Consider the following 16,314-nt stretch of genomic DNA (forward strand, 5'->3'; position numbering starts at 1 on the left):
ATGTGTCTCCTGTGTTCAAAGATTTCTTACTATAACCAAAAAAAAAAAAAAGTCGGGCGGTGGTGGCGCATGCCTTTAATCCCAGCACTCGGGAGGCAGAGGCAGGCGGATCTCTGTGAGTTCGAGACCAGCCTGGTCTACAAGAGCTAGTTCCAGGATAGGCTCCAAAGCCACAGAGAAACCCTGTCTCGAAAAAACCAAAACAAAACAAAAGCAGCACACAAGAGAAAGATGTCGTGCAACAGAGCTCATGTGAAGGTTTTTTTTTTTGTTTGTTTGTTTTTCGAGACAGGGTTTCTCCGTGGCTTTGGAGCCTGTCCTGGAACTAACTCTTGTAGACCAGGCTGGTCTCGAACTCACAGAGATCCGCCTGCCTCTGCCTCCCGAGTGCTGGAATTAAAGGCATGCGCCACCACTGCCCGGCTGATTGTTTTTTTTTTTTATGACTGCAGTGCACCACGCCCCCATCTGCACTCTGTGCTACAATACAGTTTGTGAGCTTCGGGCAAGGGGCTGGAGGTTGAGGAAACGCACACAGAGACAGACACACACACACACACTAACATTTAATCACTGGTAAAAAGTCCTTTATTCAATAGCACCACGGAGGCTTAAATACCCAGCAGTCAAGTGGGCCAACAGGTGAGAACCCCATCCTCTGATCCTCTAGGGAAGGCACAGCTTTTAGTAACTCCAATCAGAAGGCTCTAGCAGGGAAGAGCAGCTGAAGGCCAGGACTCCAAATGGTCCCAACAATGACTTTTTTTTAACTCTTCAATCCGCAGGTCCTGGTTGTTATCCAGGTGGATACACATGGCTCTTCTACGCAAAAGTAAGAACTGAACTTGTGAAAAGACGCATGAAGATGTTTCAGAGGCGTGTTCTAATGGTGTGTGCGCGCTTGCTCTCTCTTGCTCTCTCTCTCTCTCTCTCGCTCTCTCTGTCTCTGATTTTCATAGACCATTTTCCCACAAGCAATTTTGGCATGGTCATTTGAGGATTCCTGCGTGATGTTGTTGAGTTTGGCTATAAATGGATTTACCATTGGTCATATAATCATGGATCATATAGACATAATTTTTATATATGTAACACATACACATTGGTTTTTTTTTTTTTCAAGACAGGGTTTCTACAGGTAGACCTGGCTATCCTGTAACTAGCTCTGTAGACCGACCAGGCTGGCCTGCAAATCCCAGTGCTGGGATTAAAAGTATGTGCCACACCGCCTGGCCTGGATCATATCTTTTTAAAGATATTACAATCATTTCCTCACTCTAAATGAGTATTCTCGTTCATGCCTAAGTATTTGTACGGCTCCATTCTTATTCTTAAAGAGACACAGCCAATCTCTAGACCTTTCAAACTCCTCTATTCTCCTGATTTTAGATAGAACGTTATTACCTAATGCTGTTACTATTGTTGGACTCTAGAGTCCAAACACCAAGGAGGAGTCACCCCCCAGAGACCACCCCTCACACCACAGCCAATGCAAAAGCATGAGGATTTTATTAATTCTGACATGACAGGGTCCCTCAGCATTCGGGAAGCCGAGAGACCCCAACTAGCTGGTACAGGCTACTTTTAAAGGAGAAGGTCATAGAAGCAAGGGGGGTTGTGATTGGCTTAGTCGAAAGGGCTATTACCAATAATTGGCTGGAGAGCTGTTGCCAGATCAGATGAGGTAAGAGGTCATTTTGACCCCGTTTCCCAGGGGACTGAATCAAAACATACGTATATGGGTAATTGTTCAGGAGCTGAGTACGTGCATGTGTAGCTGTTAGGTCCTTGGTTCCCAGGGGAGGAGGGGGAGCACTAAGGCACGGAGGCTGAGAGGATTCAGAATTGTCAGAAATGGCTTCAGAATTGTCTTAAAGTCTTACACTATGACTCTAGAGTTGCCTGATTTAATTAGATGTGAACTTCATATAAATGAGTGTATGTTTATTTATGCTCTATGTTCCAAATATTGCATGGGACATACTTAACCGAAGCATCCTTTCCTTCTGGCAACTTTGTCAGTGGTAACAGCCATGGGAGGGTCAGGTATGGGGGTCACCGCTCTAAACACAGTGGTAGGTGAATAGTCACCAGATCTCCTGAGACCTGAGACCTTTTTACTTTTTCCTGGCCTGTGGCTATCCACGGCTGAATCTCCCCCAAGAGGGGGGAAGGGCAGCGGGAAGCTTGCACCTCAGCCAGACTGAACCACCAACAGGGGCTCCATGTAGTTTGGGAAGGTGTCTAAGACTCTCTAGGTCATTTCTCCTACAAATATGAACACAAGCGCCTAAGGGTCAAAGGTAAACTAGCATAAAGCCAGTAATTACCTTTAGAGAGATATTTTCAATTTTTATTATTTTTATTTGTATCGGAGAAGCCCTCAGAGGCTTGGGGAAGAGTTAAGTTTTCACAGCGGGGAGGTGAATAAAAATGAGGTTTGAATCTGATTTCCTATCCCAGCTCCGTCTCTTCCCCACAACAGAGTTATAGTGTTAACTCAAGCTGACTTGGACTCCCTGTGATCCTCCTGCCTCTGCCTGGTGATTGCAGGGTCATAAGCCTGGGTCACGCACCTGACTCTCCCAGCATGCCCTACACTTCACGCTTGTGCCTGTCCTTGGCAAAGTCCCATCTCCCCATCTGTGTTCATTCTGTCTTCCACATTGCTTTAGAGGTCTTCTTTAAACTCACTTATGTTTAGTATTTGTAGGTATATTTTATAATATACATCCTTTCTGTAAATGGGAATATATATATGTGTATACACACACACACACACACACACACCCTGCCACAAAAAGATGATTCATAAAATATATTCAATTAGAAGAATGTTCAGTTTTAGCCGGGCGGCAGTGGCACACGCCTTTAATCCCAGCACTCGGGAGGCAGAGGCAGGCGGATCTCTGTGAGTTCGAGGCCAGCCTGGTCTACAAGAGCTAGTTCCAGGACAGACTCCAAAGCCACAGAGAAACCCTGTCTCGAAAAACCAAACCAGTTTTGAGTACCGTTTGTTGCTTGCCTGCAACATTGCAATCAGAGACTGGTTTTTTCACACATGACCTGCTATTGCTTAGCTCTGTGAACACACATGCCCCCCAGTCATTTTACCAACAACCGGCAATGTGTGTTCTGCCCTGCCCCCTCCTGTTTCTGGGTAAGTCCTAAGAGCTAACAACATCACTAATGTGGAACAGCTGGAGACCCAGAACTCACAGCACTGAGGTCCTGACCCAGAGCCAGGGTCGTCTGCCCCTCGCCTTGGACGGGCCTTTGAACCAATTGAAACGCTACTAGCTTCTACCGCTTTAAGCTTGTTCAGAATTAGCAATAGCTCGTGAAAGGCAGTCTAGAAATGAAGCTGCAAGGCAGCCTCTTGTGGTGACTGGTTTCAAGGCCTTTGTCATGAGACTGCCTGGGCCTGGCTCTTCCTTGCTCGTTGAGCCTGGCCATAGTACTCCATTGCTGTGTGTGCTCAGCCCTAGACTGCCACGTCCTCTGTATGGCTGCCCAAGCTGCTGTATCCTCTCTATGTCTGTCCAAGCTGCTGTGTCCTCTGTATGGCTGCCCCAGACTGCCATGACTTCTGCATGGCTGCCCAGCCACTATTCTGGATTTCTTTTTTTAGTGGTTTGAGGTTGACAGATCAGCCTTTGATGTGTTTCTTCTTCATTTCAGTTAACCAAGTGCTGCTATTCCTTCTGGCCCTGACCCTCTGTGGGATTCTGTACAAGAAGGTTCACAAGGGAGCTGTACTCAAGCCTGAAGCTGGTGAGCACGCATGGGTTCTGCCAAAAGATACCTAAGAGGGTGGTTTCAGTATCATCCAACAGGTTCTGTCAGTGTTTGGGGGGCAGATAACAGCGTGGTTAGCTCCTAAGGGCTCATTTGTAAAATAGCTTCCCTAGGGCGGCAGCTCGGTTACGCTCTGGAATGACCAGTGCTGCTTAAATTGTAATCTGTGTAAATGTCACATGGAGGACTTGTTAGAACACACCTGTGATCCCAGCTTCCAGAGGTTGAGGTAGTAGGGTTGTGAGTTTGAGGCTAGCCTGGGCTACCTAGTGAGTTCGGCGCCAATCTGAGTTACAAAGTGAGACCTGTCTCGAACAAACAAAAGAAAAGCTCACGACTAGATCCCACCTGAGGCTGAGCATCACAGAAAGTTTCTTAGAAGCTCCAAGCTGGTGCTCGTGCTCTTGGTTCTTGGATCCACCTTGAGGGGTGGCTCGGCACCCTGTCCCTTTGGATCTCTCCCACATTTTGAGAATTGTCCCTTCCCTCCTCCTCTTCCTGCTCATCTATTCCCGTTAGTCCGGAAACGGCGTCCAATAGCTCAACTTAAAATGACTCTTCAGAGGGCTGGAGAGAGGCTCGGTGGTGGAGAAAACTACGACTGGTCCCCAGAACCTACAGTCAGCAGCTCTCAAGCTTCTGTGCCAGGGGATATGCTGCCCTCTTCTGGCATCCATGGGCACCTGCACTCATGTGCGTGCACAGACACACACACACACACACATGCACAGATACATACAGACACACAGAAACACATATATAGAAACACAGACACACACACACACATACAGACACACAGAAATACACAGCGACATACACACACATTCACAGATGCACATATTCAGACACACACATGCATGCACACACCTGGTGTTGAGGAAATCGCGAGGAGTTTGGTATTGCCAAAGAACTGCTGCGGTGAAGTGGCACAGCCAGGCCTTCATGTCAATTAGATCACCTGACTTGGCTGTGTGGTGACAGCTTACCCCTAAGTGAACAGTCTGTAAGCAAGTCTGCTTTTGTTGTGCTTTTTAAAACTGGATGCAGTAATCTAGCCTTTTGGGAAGTGGGGCAAAACATCATCCTTGTACCATAGGTTTGAGGCTGCCATGGGCTGTGAGATACTGCCTCTAAAACATCATTTTGTTTATAAAAAATAATTCATGGCTACTTAGAGAATTTGAAAAAATGTAAGAAACACTAACAAAATTGAAGTCACTTATAATTTCATAGGTGACACAGATAAATTTGTATAAGTGTGTGATCAAAAACCAGAAAAAATTATTTATTTATTGACAGGGTTTCACTATGCAGCCCTAGCTGGCCTGGAATTCACTATATAGCCCAAGCTGCCTTCAAACCCACAAAGGTCCACCTACCTCTGTTTCCACGTGTACCAAGACACCCAGCTAAGAATTTTATATTCTTTTTCCCTTCAAAGTATATTATGAGATTCTCTCAACTCAGGACATACGTCACGAAAACAACTTTCTTTTTCTAGTAGCAGAAACAGAAGTGGATAGAAGGAAAACATATAACAAGATGAAGCCATGTAATGTTTATTAAGTTATTATAAAATATACCTAGTAATTTGCTCGGTCAGTGTTTATTGAATTAAATATCAGCCAGAACTGCCTTGGGCCTAGGAGAGAGGTTTTGTGAAACTGTCCAGAAAGCAGAATGGAGCTCCATAGAACGCAGGCGTACACAGACTGGCTAATCTTCATTCACAACCAGGTTGCACGGCGGCACCAAGATATGATGTAGTATTGGTGTTTTGCCTCTTTTGATGCTGAAGAACGATCAGTTATTCATCATGAGGGCCGGTCAGGCGCCTTCGTTACTCCTTCCTCTTGCTGCTGGCATTTGAGAGTCTTCACTGAGGAGTAAAGAGCAACAGAGCAACCACAGCAGTAGAGCCCAGACAAGTCCTGATTTGGGAGAGTTGGTTCTGACTGCTGGGCCCGTGAGGCTCTGCTATTCTTTATGTGTGTGTGAGGCTGTGCACTGGCTTCTGAAAAAGAGCTCCCAAGTAATAGGGACTTAGAAGATTGCCCTGTCTTCACTTAAAACTCTGATGGGTAGATTCCATAGCCTTCCAGATCAAAATCCTTCATACCTATGGTTCTGCAGTCTTCGGGCATTCTCAAGCAAAGAGGGCTCTCCACCACGTCATACCATCATGCCAGGGGAGGGAGGAGGGTGCAAAGGGAGGCAGAAGCACCGCTCTGGGATGCAGACTCTGCAGATGCACACATTACTTAGAACAACATCCCATTCATCCGACTAGATCGCATTTTGCAGCAAGGGAATAGTAAAGTTAGTTTTGGTGTTTGGCCATGTGCCAGCTGAGATTTCCACACTAGTGTCCAGGAAACGGAGGAGAGCCTGCCTGGATTTTGGAGGACCGTCCTCTCCAACACTGCCGACTAGCAGTCAGAGTCTTTCCTGTGACGTTCCTTGTGCTCTGAGTCGCTGATTTTGATGGGTTTTTTTAGGTGATGATTCTGAATCTCCCGATGATATGGAAGAGGAGATTCCAGTGGTGATCTGTGCGGCCCCAGGGAGGATGGGTGCAGCTATGGCTGCCATTAACAGCATCTACAGCAACACCGATGCCAACATTGTGTTCTATGTCGTTGGACTACGAAACACGCTGTCTCGAATAAGGTAATTTGTACTGTTTTTGGAATGTTTTATTTTCTTTCAATGTTCTTTTTTCTCTGTAGATGGGCCCTTACCACCTTCACCTTCTCTCCTTCCTTCTCTTCCTCCTCCTCCTCCCTTTTCTTCTAGATTGATAACTATCATAGAATTATTGAGAGGAAATCCTGGGCTTATTTGTGGCTTGACTAATGCATTTCCAGATGAGCCCGCAAAGGCTCATTATTAAGTAGGACAACAGCTACTTCTGTAGATGTGAACCCTCTAGTGGACTAAAGAACCCCAGTCCTGACGCAGCTTACTGGAAAATCTTTCAAGTATTTGTTCTTCGCCAAGCTGAGGAAGGCCTGTGAACCTCTACTGAGGAGGTGGAGCCGGGAGGATCACTGGGGGCTACAGAGGGAAGGCAGAGGGAAGACCAGCCAATCTCAGTGCCTGAGTGAGGACCTGGATCAGTCCCAGCGGAGGAGGGAGAACAAGTGTTCTTTCCATTTTCCCTCTTTTCCTAACCTGGGAAAATATTTGTATAACCCTCACTAGCTAGTTTTGGGGAAGAGACCAGAGATTTACTCCATGACTCTCACAGATTAAACACAGACCCTACCATTGAATCACACTTGACCTGTAATGGCTGAACTACAAACTTACAGCGATATAACTTTATAGGTTATACTATAACTTTGAACTTATTCTTCCAATATCCTGCCATACTAAAAAAAAAATGAACCAGAGAGTAAGAAGAAATTAACAAAAAAATCAAACTTTAAATGTGTTTTTAGAAATGCAGGATAACTGTGTAATCTTGGTCCTCAAGCCCAGGAATTAAAAGAAAAAGCTGATAGACTTGTCTGTATAACCCAAGAACTTCTGAATAATGAAGAACAGTGAATAGGATTAGTTATAAAATCGATTAGTAAAAAGTATGGCTTATAGATATGAAGAATTGTTGCAAAAAAAATTAAGGTTAAGAATTGTTGCAAAAAAATTCAAGTTTAAGCCTAGTGGAAAAATAAGCATAAACTATGAACAGACACCAAGGCCCAGAATTCCATCCCAGGTCCTTAAACAACACGGTCATCAAGAGCCAACACTGTCCTCCTCGTGCTCGAGAGGCTGAGGAACGAGGGTTGGAAATTAGAGACCAGACTGGGCTGCCCAGTGAGACATTCTCCAAGCTAAACAAACCAGCCAGCCAAGAAGGAACAGACCACACAATTCATACATAGAAACGGTCAACAAAGAGGGCCGTCTCCCAGCTCCTGGCTGTTGGCCTTCCCCCTCCCCCATGTTTACACATTTTCAAACCAGTTCTCGTGGAAGTAGAACACAAGAGTGGAACGTAGGAGCCCACTGGGCATCTCAGGAAATCTCCACAAGAAAATGTACTTCCTTTGACAACTGTCACGTTCCCACCGAGAGCGGCTGAGCTCCTGACTCCCAGGCCTCTTCTGCCAATTTGTGATCCACAGCAAATGTTGCCATCTGTGGCTTGGGTCATTGCCAAGTCTGTTTTGAAATTATTTCTGCCATTATATTCTCGTAATGAATCCGATGAGAGAGATACACCCTGTGAGGCTGAGTGATGGGGGAGGCGGAGTAGGTGGAGGGACAGAAGAAGGGTGAGCAAAGGCGGGAACAAGACGACCGCAGGACAGCTACACGAGCTGGCGCGGCATGTGCTGCCTGTCTCTCACTGGTAACATGTGGCTGTTGGGCTGGCGGGTACAGGGCTGCTTGATAAGGGACATGTCTTGTTACTCCAGATCCCCAGGTGGATTTCTGATGTGGGGATATACTTGGCTATTACTGTCTTGTTAATTTCCTTGGCAGAGTTATGGGATCTGGGGTGGGAAAGGGGCGACTGGAAGGTAGACCAGATGGAGAAGCAATCAGAAGGATTTACAGCATGAAAGCCGTTTGCAGACACTCTTTTAACTTCTGAAGGCCACAGCAGACTAGCCCCCGGGGTTGGCATGCAAATAAATTGAGGAAAGACTGGAAGTGTGTACTAGAGGTTTTTGGTCATCTCTTTAGAAAATGGATCGAACATTCTAAACTGAGAGAAATAAACTTCAAAATTGTGGAGTTCAACCCTATAGTCCTCAAGGGGAAGATTAGACCAGACTCATCGAGGCCAGAGCTGCTCCAGCCTGTGAGTAAGAGCCATGCACACGGTGGGAACAGTCCCAAGTTCACGTATGCCGTAAGTAAGAGCCATGCACATGGTGGGGACAGTCCCGACTTCACGTATGCCATAAGCAAGAGCCATGTACACGGTGGGGACAGTCCCCAGTTCACATATACCGTAGAGCCCTAGCCCTCTGCCTTAGGGTCCACAGAGAAAAACCAGGACCAAAAGGCAAGTCGGGAGGAAAGGTTAGTTCATTCAGTTTACACTCCACAGCACTGTCTGTCACAGAAGGAAGTCAGGACAGGAACCTGGAGGCAGGAGCTGATGCAGAGGCCATGAAGGGGGGTTGCTTACTCAACTTGCTTTTTTATAGAACCGGGGACCACCAGCCCAGGGATGTAACCACCCACAATGGGGTGGCCCTCCCCATTGATCACTGACTAAGAAAATGCCCTAGAGCTGCATCTCGTGGAGGCATTTCCCGAAACTGTGGCTCCTTCCTCCCTGACAACTCTAGCTTGTGTCATGCTGACCAAACCTGCCAGTGCACCATCTGGTGCGCACATAAGATGTTTCAGATTCACGTGCTAGAGCCCCACAAAGCTTTGCTTATTTATAACTTAGCAGCCACCTGCTCCGGGGAGGGTTTAAGATGGTTTATATAAGCACGATAAAAGAAACCAGTTGCAAAAATGTAGGCTACATTTGTGTGTGAAGAGGACTATGGGTAGGGGTGGGGGTGGACCAGGGAGCGAGGCCAGCTAAAGCATTCCCAAGCACTTGCTCACTGTATCCTCTGTACCTAATCTTTAGATAGCTCTTATTCTTCCAAAAGCCAAAGAAAGCTAGCCATGTGACAGCTATGAGCCTCAGTTGATGGCCACATCATATTTTAGGAGACACCCATGCTTTTCTAGCTGTGAGGGTTATTTTTCTTCCAAGAGTGCCCACAAAGATTCCATCTCCTTCATGAAGAGCAGTGTGTGTGTGTGTGTGTGTGTGTGTGTGTGTGTGTGTGTGTTTGTGTATTATATGCTTGTGTGCCAGTGGACCCCAGCAAGCACTGGGGGTTCAGGCCAGCATTATCTTTGCATGTGGGTACCGGGTACCAAGTGCGTATCAAGCCCAGGTCCTCATGCTTCCAGTCCAAAGCAGGTTCTGAGGGCAATCTGCAGAAACTGGCCACCTCTTGTATGTAGTTCATGTAAATCCATCCTTTCTGATCAAATTCTAAGGCTTTTCTGTGATATGATCTATTGTTGGCTGGTTACGAAAACGGAACGTCACTAAGGAAAACCCTACAAACTCATGTTTCTGTTTTCTGGATCAAGTGGTTAAAAAGGCTTAGTTTGGTGTGTGTGTGTGTAGAAGGGGACAGAAGGAGGGGGGAGGGAGAGGAAGAGAAGCAGGTGGGGGAAGAGAAATTAGTTGAGAGTTATCTAATTGACAAGGTAGAGAAAGCAGGAAGTCTGGATCCTAAAAGATTGATTAGGGGGCACTGGAGACTCCCATTGCAGCTGTCCCTGGAAGGGAAGTGGTCACTGCTTCAGAGAGTGGGGCCTGGATCTAGGAGAGCTTCTCTGGGCCAGCCTGGCCTCATCCCCAGAACCAGAGGATCAGATGCTAAAGCCTGGGCGAGCCATCCCTTCAGCCTGCGTATTCCAGTCCACACTTGGGCTAACCAGAGCTGACTTGTAGGTACCACACAGCCTTGAGCCAGATGCCTCGACCCACCTGCTTCCCTTGTTTTTAACAGCTGAACTTCGTTCGATTCTATCTCCCTCTGCTCATCCATCAGCACGAGAAAGTCATCTATTTGGACGATGACGTCATCGTACAAGGTACACCCACTCACTGCCAAGAACTCTTGGGAGGGCCCAGCTCTATAGAGAATGACATACTTTTTCATTTCCCACATAGCTAGCTGACTTCAAACACTTTGTAACGCGAATACAGCATGTCTGTAAAACTGGGGATATTTTGCAAGCAGGGTTTTTGATACTCCCTGAATAATCGAGAAGCTTGCTGAGGGTCTTGCTCTGATTGCCAAGTCTATAGTGATTACCTTAGTAGTCTCTTCTATGCATTCCTGAAATACACAGAAATACAGTGTCACTAAGGCACCTGGCAGTGGCCGTGGCTGTGTGCACATTATATTTGTTCTCGTCCACATGTCAGATCAGCGTTCAGAAACTGCCAGCCACAGACCTGGCCAGCACCCGCCTGGACGTTTCACATGGCTTCCTCAGAGGGCATGAGCTGTCCTCAGAACACTGCCATGCATGGGCAAAGAGGGACCTGTACTCTTTGTTCTACTGAAGCCAGGAGTTAAGCTGAGGTTCCGTCTTGCCCCGAGGTCCTTGCTGTTTTGATTTAGGATCCTTCCGAATGCAGGCGACATCCAGGAACTCTACGACACCACCCTGGCTCTGGGCCACGCAGCAGCCTTCTCGGATGACTGTGATTTGCCTTCTGCTCAAGATAACAACCGGCTTGTGGGGCTGCAGGTGGGCATGCTCTCTTAGACATCCTCCCTCCCCTTCTCCTCTGGCTGTGGCCCTCTATTCCTCCTCCACAATTCAAGATGATCACACGCTACCCATCCAAAGCGAGCGGGAACTTCAGGGGATGGGGATGGGGTGAGGGGCTCCGTTCTTTCCCACTCACTCGGGCCAATTTCTATAACCCTTAAGTCTCACTTTTCCTAACCTGAAACATGGCATGGACACTATCTATCCTGTTGTGTTTGTGAGCTGCTATGGTGAGCTGCCAAGTGTCCACTACAATGGGATACAGCGAATGTTCTAAAAAATGATAGCTGTCGTGTTGCTATCACCACACAGGCTGTGTTACTGGGCTCCCAGGACCCACACAGAGACTCACGACTATATGTAACTCCAGTGCCAGGAGACCAACGCCCTCTTCTGGCTTCCTTGGGTACCAGAAACACACATGGTGCATACATGTCTCTGCCTCTGCCTCCCGAGTGCTGGGATTAAAGGTGTGCGCCACTACTGCCCGGCTGATAAAATCATTTTAAAAGGGAACAATGAGCCGGGCGGCAGTGGCGCATGCCTTTAATCCCAGCACTCGGGAGGCAGAGGCAGGCGGATCTCTGTGAGTTCAAGGCCAGCCTGATCTACAAGAGCTAGTTCCAGGACAGGCTCCAAAGCTACAGAGAAACCCTGTCTCGAAAAACCAAAAAAAAAAAAAAAAAAAAAAAAAAAAAAAAAAAAGGGAACAATGAGTAGCACTTGTGGGCAGGAATGGGAAGGCCACACTGAGTGCTGGAACTGGCTTGGGTCAGGAGGGATCCTGAAGCTGGGACAAACGGTATTGATTTGGATGAGGAGGGGCTAAGTCTGGTCTAATGACTCTGGGCTTCTGCCTTAATACCAAGAAGGATAGAAACACTATCCCCTGAGGCAGGCATGTGGCATGGAGCCAGCTTAACAGGACTTGGTACATGCTGCCTGTTGGAGCTGCTTAAGCATCACGAAGGCAAGGCCAGGGGCATGGGCAGGCAGATCTCTGAGAGCCAGGCCAGCCTGGTCTACAAGGTGCGTTCCGAGACAGCCAGGACTGTTAGGCAGAGAAATCCTGTCTTGAAAAACAAAAACAAAACAAAAATACAACCCCAACTAGGCAGATGTGGCAGCTGGAAGGCTAGAGAGATGGAATTTAGCGCCCTCAAACAGGCTGAGCTGCCAATGGTGTCAGAAAAGAAAGCAACAGGTGCTGGAGAGAGGCGGGAACTCAGTATTCAGAGGTTAGAAATGAGATGAAAACAGAAGAGCCGTGAAAAACACTAGCCCTAGAAGCCTGTCCTTTGTCGTGTACTCATGCACGGTGGTGTGCATGCATACGCACGCACACACAACTTTAAAAACACGCTGGGCACGGTGGCACGTGCCTTTAATCCCAGCACTGGAGAGGCAGAGGTAGGTGGCTCTCTGTTGTAGTTTTGAAGCCAGTCTGGGCTACATGTCCAGTCCCGGGACAGCCAGAGCTACAGAGTGAGATCCTGCCTCAAACAACAAAACACACCAAAAGAAACCGGCAGCGGCACAGAAGGAGGAAGCCCAGGGACACTGAACAGCTGCTTTGAGAGCATACCCGTTTCCCAGAAACAGAGGGCTCCACCCTGCTCTTTTGCAGAACACTTACATGGGCTATCTGGACTACCGGAAGAAGGCCATCAAGGACCTTGGCATCAGCCCCAGCACCTGCTCTTTCAATCCTGGCGTGATTGTCGCCAACATGACGGAATGGAAACACCAGCGCATCACCAAGCAGCTGGAAAAGTGGATGCAGAAGAATGTGGAGTATGTGGGGAGGAGGGAGGAGGGTGTTTTCTCTGCCACTACTGTTCCCAGCTGAAAACAAACAGCTCGGCTAATCTTTGCATAGCTCAATGAGAGAGGGGGGGGGGGGTGGGATCTGAGGGCAGATTTTCATAGAACCTGTTGACCAGGAAAAGGGGCACGGGTGACAATCTTTCCCCAAATGATAGAATCTGAAGCAGGGAGATGCAGTGAAATAAGGGATTCATTCCCTCTATTTCCCTAGTAGGTTGCTTAGCAATGTGTCTTCAGTCTTTTCCACCGAGGAAACTTCATTTATTTTGAGATTCTTTTATAGGTTTCCTTTTTTGAGGGGGACAGGGTCTCACTCGGTAGCCCTGGCCTGCTGGCCTGGAACTTGCTATGAAACCAGGCCAGCTTCTTACCTCTGATATGCTGGGATTACCACCACACCTGGCCATAGATCTACTTTTAAGGTTAATTTCATAGAAACTGAATTTAAAAAAATACTATATTTGATACTTTTGAAGAAAGGGTTTCTCTGTGAAGCCATGGCTATACTGGAACTTGCTCTGTAGACCAGGCTGACTTCAAGCTCCCAAAGATCTAACTGCCTCTCTGCCTTGCGAGTGTTGGAATTAAAGGGAAGTGCCACTATGCCTGGCTCATTTTCTTTCTACATTTTTTTTTTTTAGACAAAGCTTTTTTTATTTTTTTGTATGGTGGTCTGTCTCCCTCCTTCGTGAACATCTGTGCACCACAAGCTTATCTGGTCTTCCTGGAGGCCAGAAAAGGGTGTTGGATCCCTTGAGTCACAGATGGATAAGAGTCACCATTTGGGAGCTGGGAATCTTGAACCTGGGTCTTCTGTAAAGGCGCCAGTGCTCCTAACTGTTGAGCCATCTCTCCAGCCCCTTTATCTGTATCTTACTTAATACCATCCTAACACCGAACCTGTGAGTAGTTAAAAAATGATACAGGATCAGAATTTGATCTTCTGTGCCTGTCATAAAATCCTTGAGAGTGACAAGATAGTAACAAGAATTAACACTGGGAATCTGGGTGAAATGCATGAGTGTGACCTTAGGTGGCACACACGGAAGAGTGTGACTCTGGATCGTATCCATGGGAGACTGTGACGCTACGTGATGTGTATGGGAGGCCTCTGGTTTTCTGTATTTTAAAAGTTTGATAATTTTAAAAATTAAAAAAAAAAAAACAACAAAATGCACATTGGAAGGTGGGTGTGGTGGTGCACACATTGGAAGGTGGGTGTGGCGGTGCACACATTGGAAGGTGGGTGTGGTGGTGCACGCCTTCGCCCCAGCACCTGCAAGTGAAGGCGCGTGATCCGAGGTTGTCCTCAACTAGAGACTTCACGGCCTTTGCTCTACACGAGGCTGTTTCTAACAACAAAGATCCCAAGCTAAAAATGAAAAGTTGGGGGAAAGTGAAAGAGGAAAACCTTACATCTTGTTCTGAAGGGCCGTATTAGCATTTACTTGTTTTCTCTTTCTATCTCACTTCTTAGAGAAAACCTCTACAGCAGCTCCCTGGGAGGAGGAGTAGCTACCTCCCCAATGCTGATTGTGTTTCATGGCAAGTATTCCACCATCAACCCTCTGTGGCACATACGGCACCTGGGTAAGTACCGCCAGGAAGCAAGGGAGTGTATATTGTACCCAGTGACTGCCACCAGGCTACCTATAGCCTAAGGCTTCAAACCCCTGGGGTGACCTTGGCCACCCCACCTCAACTCTCAGGCTCAGAATCTGCAAATACAGCTGCTATCTTTAGCTGCAAGATGGTACACTCTAGGATTCATGGAAAGCTTATGAACCTGGGCTGGAGAGGTGGCTCAGCAGTTAAGAGCACCGACTGCTCTTTAAGAGGACCCAGGTTCGAGTCTCAGTACCTACATGGCAGCTTAAAACTGTAATTCTAGTTCCAGGGGATCTGTCTGACACCTTCACACAGATATACAGGCAATGAACATGAAATTAAAAAAAAAAAAAAGCTGGGTGGTGGTGGCGCATGCCTTTGATCCCAGCACTTGGGCGACAGAGGCAGGTGGATTTCTGTGAGTTTGAAGCCAGCCTGGTCTACAGAGTGAGTTCCAGGACAGGCTCCAAAGCTACAGAGAAACCCACCCTGTCTTGAAAAACCAAAGAAAGAAAAGATTAAAAAAAAGCTTATGGACTGATGTTTGGCATAGAATTTCCACTCTGCAATGTTCTACAAAACACTGCAGACAGAACCTACTGGTGTGTAATAGTGTACAAATGACCTTAAATAGTTGGCACTTTAATGCTATTAGGTCAAATCTCATCATTTCTATACACACAAAATACTACCAAAGCGGAGGTCAGTAATTCTAAGAACAGCTGTGGGAAGCTGGGCTGGGATATGGCTCAGTGGATAAAAGCACTTGACATGCCAGGCGGTGGTGGTGCACACCTTTAATCCCAGCCAGCATTTGGAAGGCAGAGACAGGAGGATCTCAGTGAGTTCAAGGCCAACCTGCCTCTGCTGGGATTGAAGGTGTGTGCCACCACCCAGCTTTTTTTTTAAATTTCATGTTCATTGCCTTGTATATCTATGTGAATTAAAGTGCTGGGATTAAAAGGCATGTGTCACCACCGCCTGGCAAGAATATGTATCTTTTGTAAGTTATCTGCATGACCTTCTCAAAGTACGGTAGACTACTCCGAGGAATGGCAGTGTTGAGCCACGGTCACTTTCTAACCTTTTGGTTTATTTATCAGCCGTGTGGCTGTAGTACCACCCCGGAGAGGTTAGCAGAGGTGTGACTAACGGAGGGACTTTTACTGTGAGCCTGTATCCAATGTTCCATATAAACTGTACTCACTAACAAGCCTGTCTTCCTCTGCACACTGAAGGCTGGAACCCTGATGCAAGATATTCGGAGCACTTTCTGCAGGAAGCTAAACTACTCCACTGGAATGGAAGACATAAGCCCTGGGACTTCCCTAGTGTTCACAATGACTTATGGGAAAGCTGGTTTGTTCCTGACCCTGCAGGGATTTTCAAACTCAATCACAATAGATGACATACTCCAACACTTAAAATATGCCCTGGATAAAGATGAAACTGCCCCTTGGTATCCTGCTCTAACGCTGTTCTTTATGAGTAGTAGCACCTCTGATACCATGACCTACAATGTAAGGAAAAAGCCACTGTGTACAAACTGAACCACGTACCACACAGGCGGACCTAATTTCTCGAAGTTCAAGTGATAATTACAACTGGCTGGTTACCACCTCCCTCCACCCCTTTCTGGTGTTCTGAGATAGGGTCTCTCTGTGTACCAGGCTGATCTTGACTTGATGACAATTACATCAAAAACTTTAAAAGTCTAATTTTTCAATTAGGTATTTTTGTAGCTGTTCTTGTTTG

General features: G+C 46.9%; 1 protein-coding gene across 1 annotated transcript; it reads left to right on the top strand.

Moving 5' to 3' along the window:
• Positions 1-813: 813 nt before the first annotated feature.
• Glt8d2 (glycosyltransferase 8 domain containing 2) lies at positions 814-16,195 on the top strand. Its single transcript, XM_038314503.1, has 9 exons — positions 814-832; positions 3,682-3,774; positions 6,297-6,468; positions 8,497-8,614; positions 10,350-10,434; positions 10,988-11,100; positions 12,752-12,918; positions 14,429-14,541; positions 15,798-16,195. The coding sequence occupies exons 1-9, from the start codon at positions 814-816 to the stop codon at positions 15,965-15,967; spliced, it is 1,050 nt and encodes a 349-aa protein (XP_038170431.1). The 3' UTR covers positions 15,968-16,195.
• The last annotated feature ends 119 nt before the right edge of the window (positions 16,196-16,314 follow it).

This window comes from Arvicola amphibius, chromosome 17, assembly GCF_903992535.2.
Source record: "Arvicola amphibius chromosome 17, mArvAmp1.2, whole genome shotgun sequence".
In the NCBI taxonomy this organism is placed as follows: domain Eukaryota; kingdom Metazoa; phylum Chordata; class Mammalia; order Rodentia; family Cricetidae; genus Arvicola; species Arvicola amphibius.